Source organism: Gopherus flavomarginatus, chromosome 1 (assembly GCF_025201925.1).
Source record: "Gopherus flavomarginatus isolate rGopFla2 chromosome 1, rGopFla2.mat.asm, whole genome shotgun sequence".
Taxonomy (NCBI): domain Eukaryota; kingdom Metazoa; phylum Chordata; order Testudines; family Testudinidae; genus Gopherus; species Gopherus flavomarginatus.
Window position 1 is genome coordinate 78,726,013 of NC_066617.1, and position 19,766 is coordinate 78,745,778.

A 19,766-nucleotide genomic window follows, 5' to 3' on the forward strand; every position below is an offset into this window, starting at 1 on the left:
TGAATTCTGACTCAAAATGATTAGTCTCCTCTGGCTGAATTTCAGAGCTGATAATCCTTGCACACATTTCTTTCTTACTGTTTCTTGCTGCCAAAGTACATAGTGGGATTTACGATAAAGCAATCTAAGGATGAATGATGTAAAACAATCTAATAGAATAAATCTCTACAACTGAGAGATTACCATACTCACAAGTGCCTTTTAACTACTTACTAAAGCAAAACTACTACTGTGTTTTCCAGTCTCCATTCTTAACAGTAAAATCATCTTACTAGTTTAGAATCATAATGCTTGCTGTTTCTTCCTTGCTAGGGGTATATGTTTCTGCCCACAGGAATATGCGCATTTGATCTATAATTGATCATACATTAGCTATTCTCTTGGATTGTCCAAAGTAGTCAGTATACACCACTTAACAATCAGCATTCTTCCATCTGTTAGTCAGCCAAATTTCCCAGTGCATCAGGGCAATCCAGAGGATTTAGGGGGCCTGGGGCAAATTGGGGGAGCTGTGGCACTTGTACTCTCCCGGCAGTAGTCCGGGTCTTCGGTGGCATTTTGGCGGCGGGGGACCCTTCAGTTGCTCTGCGTCTTTGGCAGCATTGAAGGGCCCCTACCACCAAAATGCCGCCGAAGACCCGGACTGCCACCACACCAGGGTTCGCGGGGCCCCTGCAGCGTCTAGGGCCTGGGGCAAATTGCCCCACTTGCACTGCAGGGCAGCCAGGGGGCGGGGGGCATTGCATACAGAGAAGCAAGTCCCATAAAAAGATTTAGACCATTTTATTGAATGACTGAAAAAGATATAATGATAATATGTAGCCATATAGTGCTATTGATTTTTAAGTAGAATGGGAGGAGTAGAGGCTGGGAGCACCAGCCAGAGAGAGAGATTCCGCTGCACAATTTTTTTACAAGAAGCCAGAGGAGAGCCAGAAACCAGGGTGCAGGCACAGGACTTTTTCATGGCTAACCTCTGTGACCATATGTCATGGACTCAGGGAAAGCTGGGTCTGAGTGCCGTGTCTTCTACAAGCTCTGCAGGGAGCAAACCAGCTCCACTGCCAAAATGGTAAACAAATCTGAGGGCTAACTAAATATAGCCCTCAATATTTAACACTACTGCATTATTATACTAATTCTATGGTATTGTTAAAAATACTAATAAAATGTCACTGGGTTCAAGCCAACATTGCTTATTCTTATTAGAATCAAAGTGCCCGATTCTCAGCTTGTAAAAAATGGCACAGCTCCTTTGATATCAGTGATTTACAACAGCTGAGGATCTGACCCATTGTGAAAAAAACCAAACTTCTAAGTTTATTTTTCATACTTTGTTTCAATGTATAAAAACATTTATACATTATTCATTCAAAATTCTATATGGTTTTGTCTCAGTTTGTGTAATTGTTTGTATGCAAAAATCATTTTATTTACATCTTCTTTTCTAGGGAGACTCATATTGGGAGAAATTATATACGAGCATGACAACACTGTGCTTAACGTCTCCTTATTTCAGCAGAAATGTCTGGCTATTGTTCTCTGTAGAAGAACAATAAGAAAGAATACAGACCACAAAAGGAAGTGATAAATGACGGCATAGGGCATCCTTTAAGAATTATAACTTGAAACAGTCTTCCACCCCCGACTTTTTATCAGCCGTTGTTAAAAAAGAAAAAAAAAAAAAAGCCTGCAAACATATTTGCCCGACCATAAATCTCCTACTTTCCAGGTCATACAAAGCCACTTATATTGCTACTGAATATTTGCATTTTAATTACAAGGCAAATCACTTCATGATTGTCTCCTTGCGATGGCTCTGCCCAGATTTTCAAATTACTTTGCCACATTCAGCTTCAGGATATAACTTAAATTCTGACTAGTCCATCATTGTTATCCTCTCCTTGACATAGTTCGAATGCTGTATATCTCTGAAAATTCCCCACTGCTATGCAGCAACTTTGCTGCCACTGGTACTGCTTGGATTTACTAACGGGGTTTCAGGCAGTTTTCAAGTCCAGCAGCAGCCCCACTCAATCTGTACCACAAACTTCTGCAAACCAAAGCATCACTCCCTTGGCACTTGCTACAACAGGACTTTTATTTCATGTTTAATAGCACTAAGCTATCCAGCAGTCACCTGCATGCTATGGACTTGTGACTTTCACATTGAACATGCCTTTAGGATTTTAATGTACAACATGAAAATCACATATATACTGGAATTTGTCAAATAAATTAAGAGCATTGTTGTATCAGTAGGGAGAAATGATCCAGGGTTCAGTAATAAGGAAGATATTTATTTAGGTACAACATTCAGAGGAGAACAGACTCCCTGGAGGAACTGCCTGTACACTTTCAGGTCAAGGGAAGTCCACAAAGGAGAAGAGGGAAATCAGCTCTAGAAAACTTCTGTAGACCAGCCCATGGACACCCAGGAGTAGACAATATCCTCTGATTTTTTCATTTCTTGCACTTTGTGTACTTATTCACGTTTTCACAAAGTCTATGTAAAGAGGGCAAACCACTACCAATCAGATTTAGTCGATTTTAAACCCACTTTGCTCTGGTGTAAATGATACAAGGTGCAGGGCAAAGGAGAATCAGGCCCTGTCACCACAGCACAACATACTGTACAAACACAGAGGATTTTGCAATGTTACTAACAATGTTTCAAGACCTTCCCTTTAACGTCAGGTAATCGTGTAAGGCATTTGTATAAGTACTTAAAGTATTAAAATAAAATAAAACTGAGGGTTTAATGAATATATATTGAATATAACTTTAGGTTATATATGTGTGTATGAACACGCACACACACCCTAAGGTGAAAAGTGGTTCATGGTAAGTGAAAGCCATTACAAATGTTAAAAAGTTAAGTAAGTCCTCCGTTAAAGAAGGAGCATTTTGAGTCAATTACTACTTTTTCCACACAAAAAATCTGTATTAAAGAGAACTTTAAGGATGGTGAGTGAAGCACTCATAATAATAAAGTAAAAGGAAATGTAATGTCAGGATAAATACACAGCTTTAACTTTGCCCATTTTAGCTATTGCCATATAGAAATCACATGCTATTCCTTAAATAATAATATTTTTCATACAACCTTAGCTACATGTCCACAGTATCTACCAATATATTTTTGTCATTCTTGCTTATTTGTTTTTAGTTCAGACTATAAAACCACAATAGGATTTTAGTCATAGGTTATACAAATTTAGTTTTCTAATAAGTATTGAGACTTATTTTGTCACCATAACACTTTACATACACCTAAAATAAAAATGAAAACTAGGTTCTTCATTTCATGAGATAGTTTTAATGTGTTAATAATTCATTGCTGCACAATACTGATTTGAAGGCTAAGGACCCAGATGTATCTAGCAGACATGCATAGTTCTGTGCACTGGGGAACTCAAGGAAGGTTTCTCTCTCTAGTGCAGAATTCTTTCATAAGATCCACTTGGGGTGGTTCAGTACTCTCTAACCATCACTGAGAATTGTGTTTACATGACATATTACCATAATAACTGAAAGTCACAAGACATTTTAAAATAATTAGTTCTGATGTTACCGTCATTATGGAAATCATTCTTCTTATGCAAAGACACCCAACATAGAGATCTCATATTTGGTTTGTTGATCGATTTTGTTGAGACAGACTTCAAGATAACTCTGAAGATAATAGGTTCCCATAGTTTTAAACTTATGAATATTTAGATTGGACAGTTTCTTAGCAAAGACTTCCAGTTTCACAACAGGGCAAGAAAGTTGACTGCATATAGTGAATATACATAAATTATTTTACAGACAGTGTTTTCTCAGCTTAGCAAAGCACAGAAGCTTTGTACCCTATTTACAAAGCAAGTTTGAATTTTCAGCTACTTTTGAGCTATCCCTCCATAATATTTTTTAAACTTAGGTAAAATATAATTTTGCATCTCGTAAGGGGCAACCCATTGCATGATGAAAAACATAGTTAGAAATACTGCCTTGTTTAAGCCATGCTGATCCCCATCATCACATTATGCACATAATCATTGTATTACAATGAAATACATTGTGCACACAGTGGAATGCATGTACCAGCCAAAGAGGAATGTAATGTTAGTAATATTTGGACTTTGACATTTATAAGTTACATTAAAGATACTTTCTTATTTCAAGGACTGATGGCAAACTAAATCATCCATGTACAGCAGCAGCAATGGTATCTTCCTATACAAGGGAACAGAAAAGAAAAGAAAAAGGAAAAAAAAAAATCTGTCTTGTTTTACACAGCTACACAAGTCTACCATGTTTTTACATAAAAGAAGCTAAATATATTCAGGCCCACATAAACAAAGTGAAATAATGATTGGTTGATATATATAAGCCTAAAAACCTGCATTTTATCTGTTTTTATTAAAATAAATATTTATTAAAATGATCGAATTCCCAATCAGTTGTTACTGTCACACACCGTGTAACTCCTTTATATAACCTTATCTCAGAGTAGTTTTCTGTTTTAATTGCTTTGATCAAGTGTACTCTAAGGATCAAAGCCCAGAGACTTATTTTGATGATAACAAGCAGTTCAGCAAATACAGCAGCCCAGATCAAAATTTAACACTATCAGATGTTCAGGATGATTCTTCTGCATTGGAGAATATAGACACTGATATCTTCAAAGAGTCCACGGATGTCTAAATACTGTTTTCTAATATCTGTGTAATACTTTTCCTGAACACTGGGTGACCAGGACATCAAGTATATGATATGCCATAAATATGACTTTTTGAAATAAATAAATAGAGCCTAAGTTCGTTCATTCAAGTTCATGTTACATACGGTAGTTTTATTTCATAAACACTAATTCATTCGAGAGAAAATGTCCATATTAGCATAACCTGCTTAAAATAAATCATGCAAAAAATGTATGTGAATTTGCATACTTATGGCACATTTCATAATCTCCTCTCCTTTGATGCTTATTTAAACATTTCAGTTGTTGAGGAGAAGCTGATTCCAAGTCTTATCCTTCATCTTTACCGAAGTGATATTTTAGCAAAAATTGAAAGGCATCTGAGTATTAAATGAAGAAAAAGCAGAACTCAGCCCTCTGTATTTTAACCCATATTAAATTAAGTTGATCAGTCAAAGCATTTGATTAAAAATCTGGTAAATGCTTTCCCCAAAATCTTTTACACAGATCTCTAGTGGTTTTGGCTCTGCCCAATGGCTGAGCTATGCTCGCTACATTTATACAAGGCAACTATAACTCATTGGCCTACAGTGTCTAACTATGTCTTATTTCCTAATACTTTCGGTTTAGGAGTACGTAACACACACATCATTTGTGCACAGGCTTGGTTTCTTTTAATCTAGTTGTAGGCATATAGGGATAATATTACATGCTGAGATTCTGGGTCAGTGAAGTTATTTTAACAGCTCTGTTATTATTAACCACAGTTTAGGCCGTAATGCTGCAAACTTTTCCTTCTGGGCTTAACTTTAAGCATGTTTGTAATCACAATGCCTTCAGCTGTACTATTTATGTGCTTAAAACTAAGTACATGTATGAGAGTTTCCAGGGCCCTTATATAGTGCCTTAACTTGGTATAGCACTTTACAAATATTACAATAAGAGATGGTCCTGGTGTCAAAGAGTTTACTATCTAAATTAGATAAGTATAAAAACATGTAGCTAGCGAGGGGAAAAGAGAAGGTAGCAAAAGATGTGACTAGGGATAAAACAAATATAGATTCATTATTAAGCAAATCTTACCAATTCTTATCTTTTTTAAATACAGGTTGAAGTAGGACAGGAGGGAAAGAGTAGACAGCACAGGAATGGAAGTCAAAGCTAGAACCAAGGCAAAGGAAGTGAGTGGGGTCTGAGGTGAGATTTGAAGAAGAGTGGAGGTGCTTTATATATGCTTTTTTCTTTTATTTACTTTTTAAAACTACACATATTGTTTTCACTATATAACATCAGGTTGAAAGCACATGGCAAGAAAATATAACACTACAGGAAGAATGATATCATTTAGTGTCTTTTTTTTTAAATGGTCTCCCAATGGCACCCAAATGCATTAATACACAGACAACCTATCCTGTTAATAGCAGCCTCATTCTCCAAGATCAGTCAGTGTTATATTGATCACTTAGCATCCAGAATTTGTTAATTAGTTAATTTCTTCCTTTAGATTATGCCCTTGCACCTCAAAATCCTATGGATAGATAAAGCAGTTCTGGAGAGACATTTCTGTTCATGTGAAAATGAATGCTACAGCCTGAGTATTTATACTAACCATAACACAAACCTACATAAAACAGCATTCTATCAAGTTACTATCAGAGGCTCTATGGTCAAAAAACAACACATGATGAAACAGCCATGACTGAGCATATTGACTATACTGCCCCTTTCAGTTTAAGAGACTCAGAAAGAATACCTGATGCCAAAAACTGTGTAAAAGGTCCCAGCTGCAGGAGACTGTAAAGAATGTTTAGAGCTCAGTGTGTGAAAAAAGTAATCATTCTGCAGAACAGCAGCCCTGGGGCACTCATGTCTCTGAATCATTGCCAGGATCAGCAGATATCTGCTGTGAGATAGACACACACTGTTTCAGCACAGCCCTCAACTATCAGTGTAAGGATGGCATGGTTAAAAATAGTAGCTTAACAGAGGAAGGGAATATGAACTAAAAAAATGTATACAGAAGTTCTTTCAAATTCAACAGATGTAAAAAATGCATCGGGTGCTAAGTATTTTAGTATAAACTTTTTTCCATTATATTGATTGTTCTGGGAATGTACTCAGTTTATTATACATTTAAGGTGCTATTCTAGAATACTGTATAGTAGTTGCCAAATAAAGACTGATACACATATTTAAACATGGAGATATTTGTTTTCAAGCTGAGCTGAAAGACAGTTTAAGTTATGATGGGTTTGAATTGTTATGCAGGGCCAAAGTGCTGTAGGGTGCACTTTTGTCAACCCTTAATATAGGACTACCTATTTTTCTAGAGTGAAGGCATTAAAGATTTCATTTTTCACTTTCTATTGAAAAAGGTTAGGGATAAGAGACTTGCACATCAAACATATCACGGTTTTGTCAATACTTTCTTACCTTTAGCTATAGCACAGGAGACTATTCACCTGCATGAAGTGAAAGTTGGCTGCACACTGAAAACCTTAATACTCCTAACAAATAGATTCCTGCTGTGCTGTCTATTGCTCATATATTACTACTCTCCAAATGAATCAAATTAAAGCTCAGACAGTGTTAACCTACATTTAGAATATTAAAAACATTTCTATGTCAGGACAGGTACATTACATAAAGTTTCAAAAATACTTTTGAATTTTACAAGTTGAAATTTGTGATGATGCCAAGAAAGTGTCTATTCTTTACTAAATGTGAACACTAATACAGCCCTGGCTATGAAACTACAAAATCCAATGAGCCAGAGAAGGATATATTACTGAAAATAATCAATAATGAAAACATACTTAATGCAACTTCATCTTCAATTACAGACATATAACTAAGTAAACTGATTTTTGAAAATATTAATTTCTTACATCTCTTCTTCCCCAAATAAACATCAATTAACACGCCAGCTTCTTATCCTATTTAGCTTACTCTGATTCAAAGTTTACCCGCATTTTAACTTCCAGATAACCAATGTTATTAAAGTACACTTACCTGAAAGGTATAAAATCGGGTTCCATTAGGAGGATGCACCTTAGGGGAGCCAGAGACAGTGTTCATATCTGAGAAAATCATTTCTGATCACAGATACAATACAATCCACAAGGAGATACAGATGCAGAATAGAGTGCTAAGCTTACAGATAAATCCTTCATATATTTACGGAGGCAACTGTATGAAATGAAATTTGCTCCATCCATTCACATACAGAGTGACAGCATTTTGAATTCCCCACTCCTACATTTGTGAGCTAAACTGTAAGGTCTTCAGTCACTGACCTTTTAGTTCAGCTAGTTCTTTAGACATGCAGGCTGAATAAAAATTAAAATGGTTGAAGAAAAGAAAGCTACAACCTACAGTAAATGGAGCTTGTGCAGAATCTGGCAATGCTTTGGACCTGCCCATCTGTTCCCAGTGATAATCACCTCCCTCCACCACAGCCCAGCAAAGTGATTATGCTAAGCATCCCAGTTAACCAATAAGAGTTTCATTTCAAGCAAGCAAGCACAGTGTAATACAGAGGACCTCTTCTGACTAACCTGGAGCATGCCTGAGATTCTGTTTATAGCTATGTTTGATAACAATGATTATTTTATCATTTCAGTTATTAACAACCATATTAACTCTTACTTTTGCTGACCATTGCTTTATTTTAAATTTTAACTATTTACATACAATTTTTGCATTGTCTTTTTTACCCAGCTGAGATAAATAATACATTGCTCTTCATATGAAAAAAAATGCCTACACAGATTTTTGACTTATCTCCTATAGACTGAGAACATAATGAAAGACAGAGATACAGAAACAAAGTCAGTTTATATTTATATTGACTATTAACATGTAATGGAACACAGACTTCTTTTCTCATTATTTGTCCCTTATCTTTAGAAATGGCTTCAAAAGCAATAATAATTATAACGGTGAAATTATTTTATATTTTTCCTCAGTCTTCATGTTTTTTCTCAAAGCCACTCTACAGAAACCATGACATCTCATTTTAATAATTCATAACACAAACCATTGATTGTAAAACTGATCTACAGGTGAAATACACTATATAGACATTTCTTGGAGCTAGTTCTTAAGAATAAATCCATTCCCTTTTTTTTTTTTTTAGATCACAAAATGATACTTGCAAACAGCCATGCCGAACAGGCAACAAGGATTCATTATGTTACTTGTTCACACAGATTGTTCAGACTACAGGAAGGCATAAAAGAACATATTCAAATGACTTGGCACCTTTTAACAGCAAAAATAAATGTTCCATTTACACATAATTCAAAGGTAGGTTTGAGGAAAGGATGGAAAATAAAACACAGCTAGAAAGATGCCTTTATGGTTCTATCAAGCATGATACATTTATACAAAATTTTAAAAACAAGAGAGAAAGAGCTTAAGAAATACAAATTTAAAAATGGAACCTGTTAAAAGACTAAGAAACTGCCAGGCTGCCAGCTTGGTTCTTATTCTCTTTCTGCATTTCATTCTGAATCATCTTACTGTTTTAAAGCAACTAAATATAATACAGTTCCTCTGTTTTTATAACAGTTAATAGAGGGCATATATTCCCACATATACACAGATGCCCTTTTCTTTAAATGTGCATGCTGACCTCTGCTGCTGTCCATGTTATGGTATGATATATCCCATTACAATCTTTTGTAAACCAAACAGGAGAAAGTCACCCTTTGTTCCGAGTCTTTCCCACCCACTGCCTTTTAACTCTACTCAGAAGTGGCCATAATTACTCTAGAATTGTTATTTCAACCCATTCTTGTACTGAAGCTTGCAAAAGCTACTTATAAGTCTTTGCTGGAGAAGTGGATTATAGAAGCTGTACAGTCTCTTTTTTCCCCTTTATTTTGGAAAGAAGGACTAGGCACGGGGATGTGCATTAGGGTCTCTCAAATGGCCAAAGTAGAAACTCCAGATCTTTGGTAATCTCAGTATGGAACTTTTCATTCTGAGCTACTGTTCTGTTGCTTTATAATCCTCCTAACAAACATCTGCTGATATTTCCCCTCAGTTGCATGAATAAACAGAGTTTTTTGTAGATTTGAAGACTAAAGGGACTAGTATCATTGTCTAAGTCTGACCTCCTGCATATATAACCCATAGAATTTCACCTAGTAATTCCTGCATCAAAAGTCCTTATCTTCTGGCTAAGATAGAGCATACCTTTTAGAAAGACATCCACAATCTTGATTTAAATACTTCAAGACCGCATCCAGTTGGTAAATTGTTCCAATGGTTAATTATCCCCACTCTTAAATAAATTGCATTTTATTTCAAGTCTGAATTTGTATAGTGTCGGTTTCCAGCCACTGGATCTCATTATGTGTATTTCTGCTACAGTGAAGCTCTCTTTGCTATCAGAGATCTTCTTCCCACCTAGCTACTTCTATACCATGATCAACTCACCTCTCAAATTTCCCTTGGAGCAACTAAATAGATTGAGTTACTTTAGTCTTTGACCGTGAGGCAGGTTTTCAGACTCCAAGTAATTCTTGTAGCTCATTTCTGAACCTTGATCAATTTGTCAACATTCTTTTAAAGTCTAGGCATGAGAACTAAACACAGAGCTCGAGCACAGCAGTTTCACTAATGTCCTGTCCAGTGGTCTTGGCACCTCCCTTAACCAAGGATCATTTTTGCTCTCTTATCTACAACATTGCACTGGGGGCTTTTTTTCCGCTGGTTACCTACCATAACCCCTGACCTTGCTTTCCTAGCATCACTGCTTTTCTAAAATACAGTCCCTCACCCTTTAAGTGTGACCTACATTCTTTGTACCTGGATGTATGAGATTGCATTTGAGTATTTTAAAGCATGTTGTCCAAATGAGCCCACCTTACCAAGTCAGCCAGATAACTCTGTAGAACTGATCTGCCATTCATATTTACTACTCCAGTAATCTTTGTTTCATTTGCAAATTTTAACAGTAATGATTTTATAGTTTCTTCTGGATAACTGTTATATTGAACAGAGGGATGCCACTAAAACACCCCTATTGGTAGCTAATTCTTCATTTACAACTACTTTTTGAGCTCTATCAATTAGCCAGTTTTTAATCCATTTAAGATGTGCTACTTTGATCTTTATGATGCTAATTTTTAAAATCAGAGTGTTGTGCAGTACTCAGTCAAATGCGTTATAGAAGTCTAAGTAGACTTCCAACACTAACAATGCCAGAAGTGTACCAAAGTGCAATATATTCCATCTCTTCACCACAATCTAAGCAGGAAAAGACCTGAGTTTGCTCTCAACCCAGGATCTCCCTGACAGAACAAAACACATGTTTCAAAACTCAGCTTTAAAAATAACTCCTATTTTGGCTCAGTCTAGTTTGTATGAATAGTGTGTTTTGTTGACCACTTTTTGGACCTACATCTTGCAAATCTACATCACTTTTATATAAACCAAGCAAAATTTTAATAAGATACTCCTCAACAAATATTGGTGCACTGAATTTGGTAGCCAGGGCTATGACATCCCAAACCTTTAAAACAGTAACATTCTTTTAAGTAGCAGCATTCCTTTGTAGGCCTGACAAATGCTGGATACTAGCCCTCATATCTTATTGGATCTGGCCGGGAATGGATCTCACATACAAATATCACTAAAAGAAAAGGAATTTTCATTTGTGGTCTGACAGAGATTAAAAAAAAATCCAAATTAGCACGTCATGGAATTCAATAAAAGATGCACTAAACAATGGTCAGGCAAATAACACGACATTTCTGGCAAATAGCGAGGTAACCTTTTTGAGACCTAGACCAGCTTGAATGCCATTGGTCAATCAACTCCTGGAGGAAGCACACACTCTAACAACAGAAGCCATTCACAAACAGACTAGAAACTCTTCCATTTATAGGCCATATCTGCTGAGATCAAATGTGTCTCTCCACTGGTGATCATCCCCCCAATTCTGAGAGTTGTCGCTTCTTAGGTCCAAACCCTACCATTACAGGCACCATTAAACTTCAGAGCAGTGGGATAATTTTGCCCCAAAGGTTGAGAGCGGGAGGGCAGAGACAAATATTCCCCACAGCTCCAGAGGGTCGGCTTCTTTCAGTACAGTCCAAAAAATTCCTTTCTCCTCACCCCTTAAAAACAAAGAAAGCAAGAGTCACCTCCACAATGCTTATTTTGGCTGGCTGCTGGTTCTCTTCCTGTGACTGCCTCCTATGCTGTGCTGGAGCAGACTTAAGAGGGTGTACTGAAATGTAACCCTCCCACCAATCTCCACCACCTCCAAGTCTGTTCTCTTTCCCTCCCAGATATCTATGTGAATTCTTCAGTCACCTCCTATTTCCCCACAAGCTCCTGCACGGTCTCCTCCCAAGACCCTAACCCCCCCTTCATCCTTTCCTCCCCAAAACTGCCTCTTGACTTAGTCTTTCCCTTTGACAAAACTCTTCCATCTTCTTTTACTTTCTCCAATTTCATAGCTACCCTTCAGCCCATAGCCACTTTCAGATCTTTCCCACAAAAAAGTGAGGAGAAACTGTTAGCCCAGTTGCTATACCTCAGGGCTTGCAGAAAAGAGTGAGCTCAGCTAGCCACAAACTACAGCCATTGCTGTAGTCTTCTGCCTGCCCAGCAGGGGACAGTGTGGCACCTGATGGCAATAGCTGGCCTTACAGCAGCCTATTGAGCCAAGCTGGTAATGGACAGCTGGCATATGGGGAAATTGCTGAGCACTGTTGTGCAAAGCCGACTCAAACTCTACTCTCTCTCCTCTGTTTATTGTCCCAGTTAGCAAACCATTTTGGGGAAGGCTCTCCCCCTGAAGTGAAAAATGGAGGTAACCCCAATAACTTTCCTTCATATAATTTTTATGCCTATGCCAAGAGTATTTTCCTCCCTGGTTCCTGGGCTGAAGCTGAAGCTTTTCATCTTTGGACAACCTAAATAAGTCCGAAGTCAGGTCCCTAGCCCCCCTGACTCTTAACAGGCTTATCAAAGGAAGCTGCAAGAAAGCCTCTAAGGCCTTTTCTTGCTGGGACTCCTGTATCTACACCGACAGTCTTCAAGTCTAACTCAGGTCTTCCCCTCCCAAGGGTGGATTCCTGAAGCATCCCTTTGTTGACACCCATTCATCATGGCCTAGAAAACTGCCTGACTTATCCCTTTCTTCCTCTAACCAAAAACTGGGGACGTATGCTTATTCCTTTCAGTTGACTATGGTAGAGATTGTTCCCCACTGCACTAGTCAGTCAGATTTGTCCATCCAGATCTCAATCAGTCCAGAAGCTGCAGTATCTTAGTCCCAGGCTGGCAGAAGAACAGTAATGGCCTTTTTAAGTATCCAAAATAATACCTTATTATGTGCATTACTATGAGTATGTGCCACACTGGATTTAACTGCAACTTAATTTTTATGTTAAAGAAAACCTCATCTTCAAACCATCATTTTGCAACTAAACACGGGACTGTGCATTAGACAAAGAGTAAAACAAAACATTTTTTTTTTATTAACAAAAGGCAGTTTCTTCTATATGATGTCCTGTGCTAAGGGTTAAAATGACAGCAACATGTGATACAAAGTACATGTTTCTGGATAATTACAGGTCTAATTTGATAAAAACTAGTGATTTAAATCTTAACTCAAAACATCTGTTTTTCCATTGCTGTTCTCTACCTATTCTGGCAACGGAATATGCCACACAAGAGCTAACATGTTTAACAAGCTAACCGCATTTGGCAATTAATAAAAAAGCCTCTCCACTGATGCCTACATTTTTGCATATGCACACCCTTGAATCTGCTAAGTACTTGTTTCATATATTCTGTAGCCATGATTAATCTGGAGTTCAAATTGCACAAGTCACTGATTATAGGTTCCTTACTCAGGCAGCAATGTAAAATTTATTATGAAGTATGAGATTACTGGGCCACACACAGAAACTTAAAAACTTTAATTAACATCCAAATAATTCCAAACATAAGTATTAGCATACAGACAATAGATATACAGAAAGTAACAATCCCCAATATCAGCATACTCAACACCATGGAGACTGTTAGAAACAAAGATAGAAGGAAACAGTAAGCAGGGAACATCGTAAATGGGATGCAATGATCCAGGCTTCCTCCATCTTATCACTCTGATGAACCCGCTAGCGGTTAGACATACAACTTATTTTATATCCCTTATTCTCACACCTGTCCAGTGACTATATTTTAATTACCTCCTGGCCCACTGTCCATGCGCGGCATTTTGTGGAATCATAACTTGGGCCCTATTGCTGACATAGGCTGTTTCCATCAGTACATTTCCCAATGTTTCCAACATGCTAATGCAGTTAACCTCATGGTTACAAATTCCAAAAATCCTCTATTTCAACCCTATTTTGCTCTTTTGTGGTTTGTGCGTTTATCCCCATGGCACACATCACAAAAAGCCCCTATAACCTTATTACCTAGGTCAAACACTCATGTTACCTTATAATAATTGGCCATGCTAACTGCCAGGCCTCACTAGGCCTCTTGCTTATACCAAAGTCTATTTCCAAAAATATTTTAAACAACAATTTCCCCTACTTGTATAGTAGTGTTTCCTTATGCAACTTATCTTACCTAGCATGCAAATGTTAATACAAAAGCCACTATTTAAGGAGTTCGAATATGAGGTCAGAGGTCAAAGGCCAATTTTTTTTAAACTATACTAACCCAAGCCAAGTATCATCCAAGCCAATGGTAGCAGTATCAACTCCAAAGTATCAGTTTGCACACATAGTTGATGTGAGACATTATGTTATCAATATTTTCTCGAAATATTTAAATTTCTTTAGTCTTTTTGTCCCTGTGCTTTTCCAGGTTCACAATCCAGACAAAACATTTGTTTCTTTTACCAAAGGCAGTGAATTTTGAGACTCACTGCACATTTTCCAGACAGCTTTCATGTTAAACATTAACCACATCACTTCTGCTTTGTGAAATTGTGAAAAACCCCTTCAAGATCACCTTTCCAAAATCTAGCATTCTGTAAGCACACCTTCAAGAAAGTTGCACAGAGACTCCTGTCAATGTTAATAGTGAATTGTGTGCCTAATTTCCACGCACTGCTTTAAAATGCACCTGTATTCATCTAAGTATTCTCAAAACACTGATATTAACTCTGAGTGATAAAAAAACTAAAGTCTTTAAAACATTTAGAGAGTGAGAGACTCTGACCATGAATAATTGAGAGACACTAATCCTTACTCACAACTGTGTTGAAAAAAATATTTAGGATTTTTTCTGTATAGGTGTTATTTAGTGTATTAATATTAAATGGCCTTGATATAGAATATTTAAATAACTATTTTGATGAGGGGCTTTTAAAGAAATTTGGGTTCTTCCTAGCCCAAATTTATATCCCGAGCTGCTTTATGGAAGAACTGCAGTTAAACTGTACACTTTTGCAAAGGAGTATTTTCCCCTCAGTAGCAGTACAGAGATTATGTGACTGTCTCCTATTCCCAGAAGCAGAGTTTATTGATTTACATTGCACTCTATGGAAATCAGCCTCACGGGATAGATGTTGAGGATGCACTGATGCAAGTGACTGGGTAACTAAATATCCAACAGCCCAGGAAAGTACTTGAAAGAGGATGTTTGCTCTAATGATAAAGTCTACTTGAGTGACCATTCTAAAAAAGGGAGACCAGAAATTAGAAGATCCAACAAGACAGACATTTCTATTTCTCCATCAAACCAGCCAGGGGATATGTTGTATTTTCCAAATAGCAGCAATGAGATGTAGAGCTTCTGAATTTCCTCATCAGAGATAAAAAATGCCCCCCTCCCCCTGAATATATTAAAAATATTTAACACACACTTGGGCCCAAGACCTGTTCTTCCCAGCATGAGGTTATTCCAGGCCTACGGTTGTAGGAACTTTCACAAACCCCAGCAAGGTGAAGGGACAAGAAGAGATCTAGAAAAATGAGATTCAGCCTAGGGGAGTAATTTACTCCCTTCCACAAAGCAACTCTGCCATTTCCAATAGTGCAAGGGTTTGTTTTGTTTTGTTTTGTTTTTTTAAGCAGCAAGGGTCCTATGAAACAGGCCAATTTGTCTTCTCAATATGTCAGCATGTGTTGAGCCAGCATCCATGGTCTAAATGGCCATGGATGTTTTCCATTAGATAAACTCCTTTATTGTAGTTAGGCAATTTAAAATGTTTTTATACTGTTGTAGTTAAATGTTTTTGTAGTCACAATATGGCTCTTTATATTACAAGGAAGCGCTAGTACCTCCACAATACACCGTGAAGCTAGCATTCCATTATAAACTCTATTCTGACCTACTCGTAGCTAACTGAAACTATTTGAGCAACTCTGAAGATAACTGGATTACAAAAAATAAATCCATAAATGTATAAACTGTATGCAACATATCAGCAGTAATAGTGACAACATGTGCAGTTATATCAAATCCTTCTATATTGTATTTTAGCTGCACTTTGATGCATAAAGACTAGCAAGTCCATGCCGTCAAACACCTTGGAAGTGAATGTACTGAGTACAATTGCTTTTTCTTAGTGCTTTATGAAACATGTGCTTCATTTTACTAATTGTTGAAGTTATTCCAAATACCCAGACAGTCAGAGCCTTCATCAGCCCAACAAATTCAAGCTTTCATGATACCCCTTTAATACACATTCTAGACGGAAATGACCATAATTCATTTTTCTTACACGAAACAGAATCATGGCACAACAAAAACCACACCATAAATTAACAAGTTTAAAATCATCAATTCAAATATCTGAGTGAGTTTATGAAAGCAGGAACTGACTTAACTATCAATTTGCAGAGCCTAGCTAGTGTATAGTTCCACAATTGACAAGAATCAGATACAGTGTGGAAGCAAATAAATCCAACATAACACACTTGAGCTTAAAAATTCATACTGAAGTTTGATGTGACAATGACAAGTTTAAAGGGAATACAAGATTCCTACCCTTCAGAGCTCTGTTTGGCCCTCGTATAGGTGCTCAAGAGGAAGACAGACACAAAAAACCTCCTTCTTTTGCGCCACTGTGTAGCTGTGTCCCAAAAACAACTGGGACAGCTCTATGCTAACGATCCTCTGCAGGCTACCCTGCCCAGAACTGTAAGGACTTGAGAAGTAGATGGGGCTATGCCTTTTGTCTCCTCTACACTGGCTAGTACAGTTGGCTGGCTAGAGTGGAGCGTACAAAGCATTCCAACAGCTGTACTCACCATGGGACATTGCAGTTCCTAACTAATTCCAACATGGATACCCATCTGCTAAGCACAATTTGGCCCTAAATAAACCAAGATTGCGCACTGAAACTCACTAGGAGACTGAGAAGATGGTGTCACTATTTGTATCATGTTTTGGAGGCGTGGGATGATGATGGCAACTCAATGAGTGACTGTTTAAAAAAAACAACCCAAGGTAGTTATGAAAATAGTCTGAAGGTCATTTGATATTAATGCACTAAACAACACCTATACAGAAAAAATCCTAAATTTTTTTTTCAGCAAACCTGTGAGTAAGGATTAGTGTCTTTCAATTATTCACAGTCAGAGCCTCTAACTTTCTAAATGTTTTAAAGAGAATTAAAAGAGGATGGATGGGAATATGGAGGGAAGGGGAGTTCAGGCATAGGGGAGGAGAAAAGAAGTAGGACTGATTGTGAGACTGAAAGAAGGAAGTGTATAGAAGGGGAGAGGGATGTGATAAATTAGAGCAGAGATGTATCTCTGATCTAGTCAACAGTCTAGTCTAATATTTACCTAGTTTTAAAAGTTATCTAATTTTCCTTCATTCCCACTGCTGGGCTTCAGTTATCCAGGACACACATACTAAGTTGATGAGGGTTGTATAAGATAGACAAATTGAGAGTGCCCACTTGTGCCCTTTGGCTGTCACATTTGACAGCAGAAGTGATTACATTTCTATAGTGCTGCATAGACATATATTTTTCTGAAGAACCCTAAGATCCTCTAGGATGGAAAAGCACAAACATAAAATCTGAGTATTTGTAAACTAAATTAAGTTTTGAAACATACACTTACTACTATCCATAAAAAAATGAGTGTCATGTTTAAATTAATTGTTGATGGATCCAATCCAACAGAAAGATAAAAAACTGTCATCCCAGATGGTAGCGAAAAAGTAATAAAACCAGTCAGCTTGCTATCTCACCCTGCATCATATCACTTAGATGTGTTTTTCATATTTACATCTTTTAAATTACTATTATAATTATTATTTATAATATACCCTGTGGCACTGATGTGCCTAGCACTTTATAGACAAATTCAAAATGACACCTCCTTGCCCAAGGCCTCTAGAATCTAAATTACACATAACACTGCAAGGGATTACAATAAACCAAGGATGAGAGAAAGACTGAGGAATAGTGAAAGACCATGAAAGAAGATTGTTGTTGCCCATCTATCTAGTTAGTTGATTTAAAGAAAGATAAGTTAATATGTTGCAGTATTTTGTGCATGATTATAGGGAAAAGTACAAGGGCAGAGACCAGCAATGGAAGGTTGACATAAAGAAGTATGGTTAAAGGAGGGATCCGAAGGTGAATGAGTTTTTGTGGCCCACCAAAACATAGTGAATCTTCCAGGAATAATGACCTGAGAACAGGAGCAGAGTCACTTAGAGGAGGAGACATGAGAAGCACCAAGACAATGCATTGAACTGCCAATGTGAACAATGTACGTAGAATAACAGGCAACAGAAATGTTGATGAAGGCAAGGGGAAAACTGGGCATTCAACAAGAAGGAAACCCAGATAATGGTATTAAAAAGAACACAGCTCCGCCACCCTTTCTTGTGTTGGAGTATCTTGTTCCATAAGCATTTCCACTCATTTCAGTAGAAATATTTACAGAATAGCTGAAATTACTATTCAGTGTGAGTAAGGGAAGCAAAAGTAAGCTTCTGAGGTACAAACTGGCAGGAAAGCTCATGCAAGGACAATTGCCTTAGTCATTTCTCTTCTCACTCTCTGCTCCATCTGGAAGATAGCTATTATTAAAATATGAGTAGTGAAGGTTGCTACCTGGCATTTTGTTGTCCTCTGATTCATTTCAATTTTGGATATAATCCCACGAATCTTAACTCATGAGAGTAATGCCAGCGACAAGCTGGAAGTACTCACTTGAGTAAGGACTACAACAGATATGAGTCAGCCTTTGAAGGAGAAGGCCTTTTTGTTTTCTTACTTGAGTAAGAATTCATAAAATGTTTTTGATAATGACAAGTACACTGGGTAATCATATTTACATAGAAGTGAATATAATTTGGAGAAACATGAATTTCCAGGATAACAACTTGTAAAACTGGGTAATTATGTTCTGCTTCACATTGCCCAAGAAGCAGAATACTACTAATGGTCTAATAAAAATCTGAAAAATAGATTTACTCTAGTAGTTTTTACTGCATGAATCCAGCTGAGTTGATAATTAGAGCAATAATTCTGAATTTGGTTATAATTATTGGTTTTATAGCAATTTGAACCAGACACAAGACTGTTAAAAACAAAGAGCTAAAAGATTAATATATATATATATACACACACAACCTTTCAAAAGTGCTCATTAATTTTGGATGCCTTCATTTTAATTGGAGATGGTTTGCATCTAATTTTCTGAAGTGCAGAGAACCTGTACCTACCACTGGTTTATGCTGGAGTTACATGCTCAGCAGCTTTGAAAATTAGTCCTCAATGTGTCTCAATAAACTAAATGAAGCACCAAAAATTACTGACCAGTTTTGAAAAGTCTCTGACTTGTCATTCTTAATATATTTACTCTTTTAAAGAAAATGCAAATCTGCAAAAACTTGCATTACATGTTAATATTTAGGGTTGAGATAAGCAATCAACCCATCTGTACATTTTTTTTAAGTATAAAGTAATATTTATATATTATCTAGTAAATTCTCCCATTTTCCATAGTGTACACAATGTGAAAGAAATCGTTAGCATTCATGAAGAACTGATGTACCGTATCTTCAGAAAGTATCCTATTTACTCGCTGGTTGTCCTTAACCTTTCAATATCACTTTCCTTTTCAAA

The 19,766-nt window shown here is 37.0% G+C and overlaps 1 protein-coding gene across 9 annotated transcripts in view; it reads right to left on the minus strand.

The window, feature by feature from the left end:
* The window catches only part of PPFIA2 (PTPRF interacting protein alpha 2), a 655,361-nt gene that overhangs the window by 457,811 nt on the left and 177,784 nt on the right, over window positions 1-19,766 (minus strand). For 3 of the 9 annotated variants that reach the window (XM_050934473.1, XM_050934467.1, XM_050934460.1), the window contains exon 1: window positions 7,697-8,113. The exons of the other annotated variants lie outside the window; for them this stretch is intronic. In XM_050934473.1, the coding sequence (XP_050790430.1) occupies window positions 7,697-7,777 (81 nt within the window). In that variant the 5' untranslated portion in view covers window positions 7,778-8,113. Of the gene's footprint in view, window positions 1-7,696; window positions 8,114-19,766 lie in introns of those variants that run through there. 9 annotated transcript variants of the gene reach the window in all.